Below are 12,741 nucleotides of genomic sequence, written 5' to 3'. Positions count from 1 at the left end.
TGTTTTGATAATATTACAAACACAATACTAAAGATTTGTTCCCATATAACAAGTCCTGTCTTAAATGTAATATCTAATGCCATGCCAGAGAGATGAAAATATGCCACTGTTAAAGCCCTCTACAAGAAAGGTGATAGGGGAGATGTCAACAACTACCAACCTATTTCACTACTGACAATATTTTCCAAAATTTTTGAGATGGCTATGTATTCTAGAATAGAATCCTACCTGGGCAACAATGATTTCCTCAGTAAATCAAAATCTGGATTTCAGAAGCGTTGCTCAACTGAAAATGCCATTTGCGCATTGATTCCTCAAGTTTTATGAGCACTAAATAACAAAATAGGAATGGTTGGTATTTTCTGTGACCTACGTAAGACATCTCACTCCCTGAATCACAATATTCTTGTAGATAAACTAATGGGTTAGGCCATTTATGGTATAGGCAACCAAAGGACAATGCCAGACATAACTAAAAGAATGCAATAAATTGAACTTAATAATTCAACAATGTAATGTATAGCTGGGGAGATTCTTCTGACAGGAGAGAAATCACTTACTGAGCTCCAGAAGGCTAAGTCTTAGGTCCCGTATTGTTTCCCATGTATGTAAGTGACCTTTCGTCCAATACACAAATGCAGAATTAGTTAATCAATCCAAACATACATAAAGCAACAGAAGAAATGGTAAACAATGTTCTTAAAAGTATCTGACTGGTTTCTGCAAATGGTCTCTAAAAAAACGCACATGTTCTCTCTGCACTCATGACTCATGGTGGGGAAATAATAACTAGGGTGGAATCTTCCATATTTTTAGCTGTCCATATTAATTAGGATCAAAACTGGAAACAGCACCTTTTGGGACTTACAGAACAACATAGTTGTGGCAACTTTGCACTTTGCATAACTACAAGTGGAACACGAAACTAACTACTACCTACTTAGGATTTGTCATTAATTACTATGAAAATAAATAACTAGAAGTGATTTAGGAAAATCTTAATCTGGATTGCCAGGCAGAGCAAACTCCATCCTCCCAAACATGAGCTCATGACATGACAACTGTGCTGCCTCATTTGGTTGATCCCTGTTGCCCAATGTTGTTTGATTTACACACAGTTTGTTCCAAATAACTGTAATATTAAACTTATTTTTGCTATTTATCGCTGCACATAATAACACCACACGATGATGCCTCCTGAGCCATGAACATGCTGCTCTGCACCTAGAAATAACTCGAGTGTGCTTGTAAAATTAACTCCAAGTCCACAAACATGCAACTGTGACCCCTTGCATGTCTCCATGTCCTTCCCTCTGTCAGCCTGAGAACTTAAGTCAGCATCCCCATGCAAAAAATTAGATGTTTAACTTGGGAAGATTTACAAGACATTCTATCATGCACTATAGTTCTTCGCACATGATTTTCTTATTTGCATCGCCTCAAATAATTGTCATTGAAAAGTTATTTCCTAAAAAATGGAGGTTTTGACAAAAAAAGCTTCTTGTTCAGAGCAGTTTGTGATTGACATAAGACGTTTGTTTGATTCTTGTTGTTTGTAAGTTTTATATATGTGTCCTAAGTGTTCAGATAGTCCTGAAGCATATATTGTATTTACAGTGCCGCCAGGACATGCCAGCAGCTGACATAATATCCTTGCAAGTATCACTTGTGAACCTGGCTCACAAGTGCTACCCTGACAGGGTGGACTATGTAGACAAGGTGCTGCTCACTACTGTACAAATATTCCAGAGGCTTGGTATTGATAGGTGAGTAATGGTGCAAAATGCAGCACATGGTGTCATGTAGGTTTGATATTCCATTGTTTAATAAGATGCTTAATTGTGAAGTAAAGAGTGATAACAAATTATTTAATACTTTCATATCATATCTCCGTCAAGACTAATAGTAAAATATCAGCTTAATACACAACAAAGATTCAAAGTTTGAAATTATTAGACTGATTTGCACCAAAAGACAGTCTCAATTGTAATGCAACTGATGTGCAGCCAGTGATTCTGTTTGTACCAGGGATGTGGTAGCTATTCTGATTTGTTTCCTCAGCCCTGACAAAGTTAATGGCTGTTGAGGGATGCAAATTCTGTCTTCATAAAAATCCCACATAAAGTTACCACACACTGAGAGATCTCACAAATGGAAAGGCATTGTGGTGATGCTTTGCAATTAAAGTATGAGCATTCTATCATTGGGATTTAGTGAAGCATTATCTTTTCGGAGAATGAACTGAACTGCTGCTGTCCCTTCTCCCCTGGCCCCCTGCGGGTGGGGGCTTATGATAGGTTCGAGGTATTCTTGCTTGTCACAAGAGGTGACTAAAAGGAGTCTCCCATTTTTTGTCCTAATCAGTTATGGCCTCCCTTTTAAGGTTTGACCTACACACCTTTCAAAGTTATCCGAAGTGCGAGTCATTTGTGGAAGGATGCCTTACTTGGGGCACCATATATCCAGTTTGCAATTAGACCTTCTGCACCTGATATTGTCCTGGATTTGTAACTCTATGTGCAATCCAGTTATTCGAACAAGGGTGCCTTACAGCATACATAATCTACTTTCATTGTCTGCTGATCTTTCACCCCCATGACAATATTGTATGTCTCGGCACCTAATATCCAGCTGCAGCCAGTCCGCCGTTGTGGGGCCATCAGGTACCCATTAGGTGGGCCCCCTGACAACACAGTGATTACATTGCTGATGCCTGAGCTGCATACTCCCCACATATGCCTAGGAGTAGATACTAATCTTCTTGGGGCACCAGAACTCCCAGCAATGACTATCAAGCAAGATGGCCTTTGCTGTGGCTGAGTGCATCCTGAGGGGAGAGCCCCTGATTGGAATGGGTGGCATCAGGACAGATGACCCACAATGAAGGAGATTAAGTCATCTTTTACTGAGGGCCAAATGTGTCTAAAAAAGGGAAAGTCGAATTTAATACTGATAATTATGACCTCAAACAGTTCCCCTTCCTAGCCACACCATGGGAGGAACGTAGAACTATGGAAAAGAGCACGCCTTATTTGCCAAGGTATTCAGTCTGCAGCAGAAAGGATGAGGACTCCTTTCCAGCTACAAAGCCACTCTTTTTTGTCAAACAAACGGAAAGATTTTTTTGGGGAAGTGGCTGCACTGTTGAAAAAGAGAAATGAGGCAGTCCTCATTCAGATAGCATTTCCAGCCCAGTACTGGGCATTGCTCGCCTTTGACCAGCTGGATGGTATTCCTGTGTCCGTCGCCCCCATAAAAGCTTTTAACATGATCCAGGGGATTATTTTCCATTGCAACCTTCTCTTGCAGTCTTGACAACAAGCTCTGTGCCAATTTAGAATGGCAGGGTGCTTACTTCATCTGGCACATCTATAGAGACCTGAAGACAATAGGGTTGCTACATGTGCCTTCATCTTGGCCTTTCACACTGAAAAGGACAAGGTGATGCTATACCAATGTGAAGTAAAAGCATACGCTCCTCTTCCTGTGTGGTGCTTTAAGGGCTGGAAATTCAGGCACGTCTTCCTACTGCAATTCCAGCACCACATGTAGAGACTGCAGACGTCCACTACATCTAAATACTCCATGTGCACCTCCTACCACTGGTGTCAACTGTGGAGCACCACCCCCCTGCTCACCAGACTACACAGTACTCCATAAGGAGCGGAAAATTATGGAGAAAATTTCCCTGGACCGGCTGACTTACCAAGATACTAAACGTAAATTTGAATGGTTGAACACCATTCGCTTGACATCTACGTATGCTGCAACTACGCTGACTTCACCCTCACTTGCGGTGGTAGTTCTGACATATCTGTCTTGCACAGTGGGCCCTCTGGTCTGCCCAAATACAACCGTCCCCTTGGTTGTTGGAGGCACCTCTTCTTCCATTGTCCCCAAAGCACCTGCTTCGGGAGCAATAACCCCCTAAGTGCCAGAGAGGCCACAGCCTCCACCAGCTCCTCTCCCATGGAAGAGGTCCCTTGGGACTCTCCCTTCCAAGGTCTCCACCAATGCCAAAGAGCACACTCGCCAGTAGCTGAAGGAGCCATGAGCTGCTGGACGAAAGGCGTCTTCCTCTGTATATGAAGCTACTTTGGAGAAACCCTCCCAGCAAGCCTCTAACAAGAAGTGAGAAAATAGTAGTCTGCTAAGAAACAGGACCCTCCGGTGGCCCCAACACCACCAGTGCATACCAGTTCTGTGTCTGAGGATGAGGTGGAGATTTTACGATCACCTGAGAACCTGGATCTCGCTGATGCCTCATCCACAATGAAAATGGATACAAATACTCAGCCGATAGCAGCAGGTGATGCTAAGGCATAAACTGTTTCCTTTGTCACTTGATGCTCTCCCCAGCTACAGAAAGTGTCATCCTCCAGTGGAACTGCAGCAGTTTTTTCTCCCACCTGGCTGAATTAACTAAAACTCTTAAGCGTTTCACCTGCTTTCTGCATTGTTCTTCAGAAAACCTGGTTTCCCGCAATGTGGACCCCACCCTTCGTTGATATTGGGAGTAGTCCGCCTGTAGAAAACCTGTGCTGCCCCTTCAAACACCTTTAGAAGATGTGGTTGTCAGGGTGAGGATGACGCAGGAAACAACCATCTGTAACATCTACCACCCTCCAGATGGTGAAGTGCCATCCCATGTATTAGCTACAGTAATTTCCCAACTCCCCCCACCTTCGCTATGTCCTTGTGATTTTAACTTCCATAGCCCTTTGTGGGGGTCGGGAAACAAGGTTACTGGCCATGATAAAGATGTTGAGCACCTACTAACTCACCGAGCGAGGTGGCGCAGTGGTTAGCACACTGGACTCGCATTCGGAAGGACGACGGTTCAACCCCGCGTCTGGCCATCCTGATTTAGGTTTTCCGCGATTTCCCTAAATCGCTGCAGGCAAATGCCGGGATGGTTCCTTTAAAAGGGCACGGCTGACTTCCTTCCTCATCCTTCCCTAACTCTATGAGACTGATAACCTCACTGTTTGGCCTCTTCCCCCAACCAACCAACCTACTAACTCAGCTCGACCTTTGCCTCCTAAGTATAGGTGCACTCTCACATTTCAGTGTTGCACATGGCACATACTCGGCCATTGATCTATTGGTTTGCTGACCTGGTATTCTCCCATCTATCCACTGGAGAGCTCACGACGATTTGTGTGGTGGTGACCACTTTCCACTCTTCCTGTCCGTGCCCCAGTGTCACTCACCTGGATGCTTGCCCAGATGGGCTTTTTCCAAGGCTGAGTGCGGCACTTTCACGTCCCCTACCACCATCCACCATTGAATCTCCTTTGCATGGCAACATCGATGAAGTGATCCACACCATCACTACCACAATTGTTGCCACAGCTGAATTGGCAATACCTTGTTTCTCAGGTTGCCCCCCTCCACCTGCGGGAGTCGGTGCCTTGGTGGCTGCCGGAAATCACTGCGGCCATTAGAGACTGTAGGCAGGCCCTGCAATGTCATAAGGGCCACCCATCGGTGGAGAACCTCATTGCCTACAAACAAGTCTGCACCTAGGTTGGCCTACTCATCAAACAGCAGAAGCAGGAGTGTTGGGAACGATACATCTCCACCATTGGAACATGAACCTCTCCTTCCCAGGTTTGGACCAAGCTCCAATGCCTTTACGGCCATCAGACACCTGCAGTTGTACCTGGGATTTTCATACCTGGAGCTGTATCAGCCAATCCAGATGTAATCGCAAAGCGTCTTGTCCAGGTGTAATCGCAAAGCGTCTTGCTGAACATAAAGCTTCCATCTCTGTGTCTGAGAATTGCTGCTCCACCTTTTGTCTCCTCAAACAGGGTGGAACTAAAACACCTCTCTTATGCTACACACCACTCTGGGTCATATAATGCTCCCTACAGTGAGTGGTAATTTCTCAATGCCCTTGTCGATTGTCTAGACTCGTGCCCTGGCCCAGACCACAACCATTACCAAATGATTAAACATCTGTCAGCAGATTACCAACACCACCTCCTTGCACCTTCAGCACATCTGGAGTGATGGTCAATTCCCATTGCAATGGTGGGAAAGTATTGCAGTGCTAAAGCCTGGTAAGGACCCAATAAATGTGGTTAGCTATCGTCCTATCAGCCTCATCAACATTTTGTGCAAGCTGCATGAACGAATGGCGAGCCAGCAGTAGTGTTGGCTCCTTGAGCCTCAGAGCCTCCTGGCTCCATCCCAGTGCAGTTTCCGAAAAGGGTTCTCCACCACCGACAACTTGGTCCTCCTGGAGTCTGCCATTCGATCAGCCTTTCCCAGCAACAACACCTTATTTCAATCTTTTTTGACCTGATGAAGGTCTACGATACCACTTGGCAACACCACATCCTCATTACTCTGCATGAGAGGGGTCTCCAGGGCCTGCTCCTTCTTGTCACTCTGCACTTTCAGAGTTTGTGTCAATGTTTCCATGCTTCCCACAGTGCACCCCATATCCAAGAGAATGAGGTCCTGCAGCATTCTGTCCTTAGTGTCCCCACTCTTTTTAACTGCCGTTAATGGTTTTGCACTAGCAGTGGGTCCTCAGTATCTCACCACCTGTATTCTGACGATATTTGTATTTCCTTCTGGTCCTCTTCTATTGGGGTGGCTGAATGCCGGCTGCAAGGACCCATACGAAAGGCACAGTTGTTGGCCCTCACTCACAGCTTTAGGTTTTCGGCCGCCAAGACTTCTGTCGTCATCGTACTGTCCACCCCATCCAGAACTTTACCTCGATGACCAAATATTTTTATAGTGGAGACTTGCTGCTTTTTGGAACTGGTCTTTGACAGCAACGTCCCCATCTTTGTCGGCTTAAAGTAAACTGCTAGTAGCATCTTAATACTATTCAACGCCTGATCTACACCAGCTAGGACCGAGCGAGGTGGTGCAGTGGTTAGACACTGGACTCGCATTCGGGAGGACGACGGTTCAATCCCGCGTCCGGGCCATCCTGATTTAGGTTTTCCGTGATTTCCCTAAATCACTCCAGGCAAATACCGGGATGGTTCCTTTCAAAGGGCACGGCCGACTTCCTTCCCCGTCCTTCCCTAATCCAATGAGACCAATGACTTCACTGTCTGGTTAGGTTAGGTTAGGTTAGGTTAGGTTACTCCTTCCCCGAAACAATCAACCAACACCAACTAGGGTGCTGATCGCTCTACACTGCTGCAGCTGTACAAAGCCCTTGAGCAGTCCCATCTGGACTACGGGAGCCTGGTGTATGCTTCAGCATTGCCCTCCATGCTGTGGCCTGCCACACCCTATTCACTACTATGGAGTTTTCCTTGCGACAGGAGCTTTCCGAACAAGCCCAGTGAACAGCCCCCTCCTGTAAGCTGGCGTTACTCCATTGCGATTCTGGTGGCAACTACTGCTTACTGAACAGTGCTCCTTTCTGATTGGCTGTAGTGTCTTCAATTCAGAGTTGTGCGCTCTTGAGCATATCTGCTCGTGCATGGTCCTTCATCATGCGTCCCTCACAGTCATTTGGTAATGAGTATCCAGCAGACACTTTATGCCCTCAGCAATAGTGGATGTTTGCTGACCTTCATTTACACCCCAGGACATGTCAGGATTCCGAGTAATGAACTTGCTTGTAGCCTGGCCAAACAGGCTACTGGTAAACCAACTCTGGGAATTGGCCTGCTGGATACTGATTTCCGATCGATCTTCCACCATAAAGTTTTAGTGATGTGGGATCTGTGTTCCTCCAGTGTTGTCTTTAAGGCTTGAGATTATAGTGTGTTGTATGGTGGCTGGCTCATCCTTTTTCATTTTTCTGATCAGCCAATGCAGGCCATCTGCTATATTTTTTCGGTATCTTTCAGCACTTTTTCCTTTTAGTGTATGTTTTTCCCTTTCTGTTAGCTGCTGTCATTTTGTCTTTCAGTGAGATTTGAAGTTATTTTTATGCCTTTAACTTTCCATGACTTCTTTTGGGACTGTTTTTAACTTGAGACCTATTTTAATGAGGAAAAACCGACTGATGACTCCGTAGTTTGGTCCCTTTACTCCCCAAACCAATCAACCCTTCTCCTCTGTCATGTGTCATGCTATGAAGCCAACATTTCTTTTTATTGTCATAGTTCTCTCAGCAAAAATGAATCATGCTCCGCAATCAGAAACGGCAGAAACCTTTACCTGACAGTGCAGGATTTCTCAGCGACATATATTTGAGCATTGAGTATGTTACCTCCCCATATGTAGATGTAAAATGGCTCTGCATAACTAATAATAATTTGTTATGGCAAACTGCACTGTATTAAAAAATGGCCCATAAAATTCTCAAATAATGTTTCCTTCTTTATCAGATCATTAGTTGTGTGCTTGTGCACGAATTGCAATGTGTAGTCCCCAATAAATGGTTGCATATAATTTTCCTATGCACTTTCTCTTTGTATTTAATCAGCCCACATGAACTGTGATCAGTTAGTAATATCATAAAGTTCAACAATGACAATAATGTAAATGTTTGCTGTCAGGTGAGCAGTTACTTGTATGAAAATGTAATGAGATGGTATTTGACAAAGTATGTATGTTCAGTGTAGTGCACAACACAGTGCTATGAAATCATACATCAGTCTGCAGTCATCCTATCTTCTGTTCAGTATAAGAGTTTCATCCTTTTCCACAAGATTCTAGCACCAAGTTTCTTGAGATTCCTCTTTAAAATGTAGCTAACAGACTTGACAATAAGAGACAAGTCAACCAGAATTAATTTTATGTTTGACTTACCTTCTCCATACTCACTTGTCATTTCTCTGTAATCTCATTGCTGTTGTGGATGACTTAGTATGAACTAATGCTTCTGAACACCATTGCTGTTCACCTTCTGCCTCTGTCTCTTGTGGATAGAGTAAACTTTTCTTTGAGCAACCAAGTGTTAGTTTCTGTCATAAATGTAAGTGGGTCAGTCATTGTAACTAAATAAAGAACAAGATTAAATAATTTTGTTTTTTGTTTTTAGTTGATCTATAATTTTCAAGCTTTTAACAGTATCACTGCCACTGGCTTTGGAAGATGAAACTTCTTGCTGCCGCTATTTGCAGTGTGCCCTTATATTTGCAAAACATTTAGGGCCAGAATCATCCAAGGATGGATCAAATTTCCATGTCATAGGAATGCGATTAAGCAATGCACAGCAGATCCTGACAGATGTGACGTCATACAGTACAGACGGATTGGTACCATCCTCGGAAATGGCATTACGACCTCCCTGTGACTGCCATCTCAACCGATCCCTTTCCTGCCCACCTTAGTGCCTACAGAGTGCCCTGCTGACAAAGGGGCCATGCAGACTGGCCCTCTTTGATTTTCTTCATACTTATAAAGTCTGAATATCAACATTTGGTGATAAATATCCTAAAGCAGCAGCAGGATGAACTTCTCAGACTTCAAAAAACTGCCTTTGAATATCTGAAGAATTTTGAGTGCTTTGAAGTCTACAACATTTTTAACAGACCTACTAGTAGCTTATTGTGTGCCAAATTAGTCTCATAATCATGAAGTCACTCGTTCAGTTCTCAGTAGGATCATAATTTCCACCATTTTATTTGAATTTGATAATTACATTGGTTGAGAGGATATGTGAGGCATTTCAGAGATTACCAAATCGAGTCAAATTTATGAAGTACTTGGCTACTTGAATCCACTTGAATGATGTTGCACCCACTCTTGCCTGGATGCATGCAATGATTCAGTTCAGTAGGGTGTTGTAAAGCTGTTGTAACCTCTTCTGAGACAAGTTGGCCCACAAGTGTTGCAACTGATTGTTGGTATTCTGGATATTGTTGGTATTCTGGATATTGTTGGTATTCTGGATATTGTTGGTATTCTGGATACTGGCACTCAATACTGTATCCAAGCTGGACCAACACACATTGTATCATGGACAGAGGTCGGGATCTTGCTGACCACTGGAGTACCTCATTATCATGCAGACAGTTCATAGTCAGTGTGCCATTTTTGGATGAGCATCGTGAAACCGTAACATGCAATGTAAGAAGTTCAAACTGCGAGACATATTAAGCAGAGGACTAAAAGGTGTGCATGACTGAGTGACAACACAGACCTACCCTTACCTACCTATTATGCATTTGTTCATGCACTGTGCTGCTATATTAAACTCTGATTCCACTTTAATACAACACCACTCCAGGAGAGAACGGTACACCATCAAAGAAAGATCAAAATAATCTGGTAGAATTATAATACAATATTGAGGGCCTGCATCCTACAATCTGGTTGGTGTACATGCATTACAATAATTAAGCAAATTTACATGTGCACTTACCAGGATCCATTGAGCTTCCATACTGCGAAGATACTTCTGCCTCCAACGGAATAGTTACCTGTGAATAAAATACCCATGCAGCAGTATCTGCCATTTCATTTCTGCGCTCTGCCATGCAGGACTTCACACAAGGATGGTTTTACGGCTTTTGTAATGGCGTAGCATGTCAGATAATCAGTGCAAACAATAATCCAGCTATTGCCACTAGCAGACGTTGGAAATCGTCCGAGGTGGTCAATCCCAACATGCTGGAAAGGCGTTTTGGCTGGTGGAATTGGTATGATCGGCTCGGGTGGTTTCTGAGGAACTACCTTTCTCCTCTGGCACGCTCAACAGTGCGACACAAAGCGACGGACACTCCTAAATAAACCTGGCCAGAAAAATTATATGTCGTAATAAATCCTAAATGTCCGGCCTCAATTGTGTCATGGAATTTCTGTAAAACGTCTAAGCACAGGAGTCACTGGTAGCCACTTCTTTCCAAATGGATCAGTTTTTCTTGCAAAGTAATACATTGACTACCTTAAATTGTCCTTTCACATTCTCTGACCGATCTAAGAAGCATAATTTGAGATATCTTGGTGTCGTCCTCTTGCTCAGCAGACAGATCCTGGAGTGCAGCGAGACAGTCACAATCATCATCAAAGTCTTGCACAGGGTTTCTCGAGATACAGTCGGCATCTTGGTGTTTTCTTCCACTTTTGTACGCTATGGTAATGTCATACTCTTGAAGATGTAGTGACCCCCTTGCCAAGCTGTCCTGTTGGATTCTTAAGACTTGTCAACCAACAAAGTGAATGATGGTCTGTAACAACAGTGAAAGGCCTTCCATTGAGATACTGTCAAAATTTGCACATGGCCCGGATCAAAGCAAGACATTCTCTTTCTGTAGTTGAGTAATTTCTCTCGGCTTTTGTAAGTGCCCTAGAAGCACAGGCTATAAACTTCTCTTTTCCATCTGAAATTTGCACCAGAACAGTACTGATCCCATACCCACTGGCATCTGTGTGTAGTTCTGTAGGTGCTCTCTCATTATACAGACCAAGTACAGGGTCAATCGTCAGAGCTTTTCGCAGTACAATCGAAAGAATCTTGTTGAGCACCACCTCAGATAAATTTAGCATCAGCTTTTAACAACTCTTAGAGTGGTCTGGCTTTGATAAAACAATGGTTATAAGAACATAATCCGAGGAAGCTTCTCACATCTCTAATACTTGTAGGAATAGGAAATTCCATAAAAAATCTCACCTTTTCTGGGTCTGGCCGCACACCTTCATTTGACACAAGGTTTCCACGTATTTTGATTTCTTTTACTCCAAATAGACACTTCTTGGATTAAGTTTCAGTCCGCCTTGTTGGAGACACTTAAGAACGACCCTCAGTCTTTTTGTGTGTTTATCAAATGTCTCTGAGAGCACTATAATGTCATCTAAATAACGAAAACACATTGTCCATTTCAGGTGACTTAGAAGATTATCCATCATCCGTTCAAAAGTTGCTAGTGCATTACACAAACCAAACAGCATTACCTTAAACTCATACAGGCCCTGAGGAGTGATGAATGCAGTTACCTCAATCAGCCTCATCTACTTCAATCTGCGAGTATCCGAGTACATGTCCATGGTTGAGAAAAACTTAGCCCTCTTCAGACAATCTAGTGTATCATCAATTCGTGGAAGAGGGTAAATGTCCTTTTTAATTATCTTATTAAGCTTCCTGTAATCAACACAAAAGTGCCAACGGCCATCCTCCTTCCTCACGAGAACCACTGGTCATGACCATGGGTTCTGCGAAGGCTGAATGATGTCATTCTTCACCATTTTCTCTACCTCGTCGCGAATTATTCAACATTCCATTGTTGACACACTGTATGCCCTCTGACTTATCGTTTGATGGTCTCCAATATTAATCCGGTGCTTCAGTCGATTTGTCTAATTTGCTTTTCACCTGTGGATTGAAGCATTCAGAGAACTCTTGAAGAATGCAAGTAGCTGCTTCTGTTGTTCCTTAGGGAGATCTGGTGATAGTCGAGCTATAAGATATTGTCTCGTAGTGGTAGCGCTAATTTCACCCACAGACTCGGCATGGGAGGTTTCTATGATGCTCAGCTGTTCTGCAATTAATGACAATTAAAATTGTACAGTCCAGGTGAGTATTGAACTCACAACCCTCCATGCAACAGTTTAGTATCATAACCACTACACCACAGTGCTATTCAGCTGCTTATGCGACAATATATAGGAATAGTGTTCTCCTTAATTGTAGCTTATAGCGATAGATTTTTCTGAAAAAGAAAGTCATTACATCGCACATTGTACAACAGGGTTGCTCAAGGTGTCAGCTCGCAAGCCGTGCCCTGGAACGAGTGCCATAGCGCAGAGCTGTGCTGCATGTTTCCCCCATTGCAACACTGCGCTGTCTGAGCAGGAGATTGGTAAACTGTG

The 12,741-nt window shown here is 43.5% G+C and overlaps 1 protein-coding gene across 2 annotated transcripts in view; it reads left to right on the top strand.

Annotated features, from left to right (window-relative positions):
- LOC126278036 (vacuolar protein sorting-associated protein 35) overlaps window positions 1-12,741 on the top strand; it is a 104,527-nt gene that overhangs the window by 46,678 nt on the left and 45,108 nt on the right. For both annotated transcript variants that reach the window (XM_049977777.1, XM_049977778.1), the window contains one exon: window positions 1,618-1,766. In XM_049977777.1, the coding sequence (XP_049833734.1) occupies window positions 1,618-1,766 (149 nt within the window). The remainder of the gene's footprint in view (window positions 1-1,617; window positions 1,767-12,741) is intronic.

The sequence above is a fragment of the Schistocerca gregaria genome, chromosome 6, assembly GCF_023897955.1.
Source record: "Schistocerca gregaria isolate iqSchGreg1 chromosome 6, iqSchGreg1.2, whole genome shotgun sequence".
Taxonomy (NCBI): Eukaryota; Metazoa; Arthropoda; class Insecta; order Orthoptera; family Acrididae; genus Schistocerca; species Schistocerca gregaria.
Note: the sequence above shows the minus strand (reverse complement) of the source record. Positions and strands in the feature narration are given on the sequence as shown.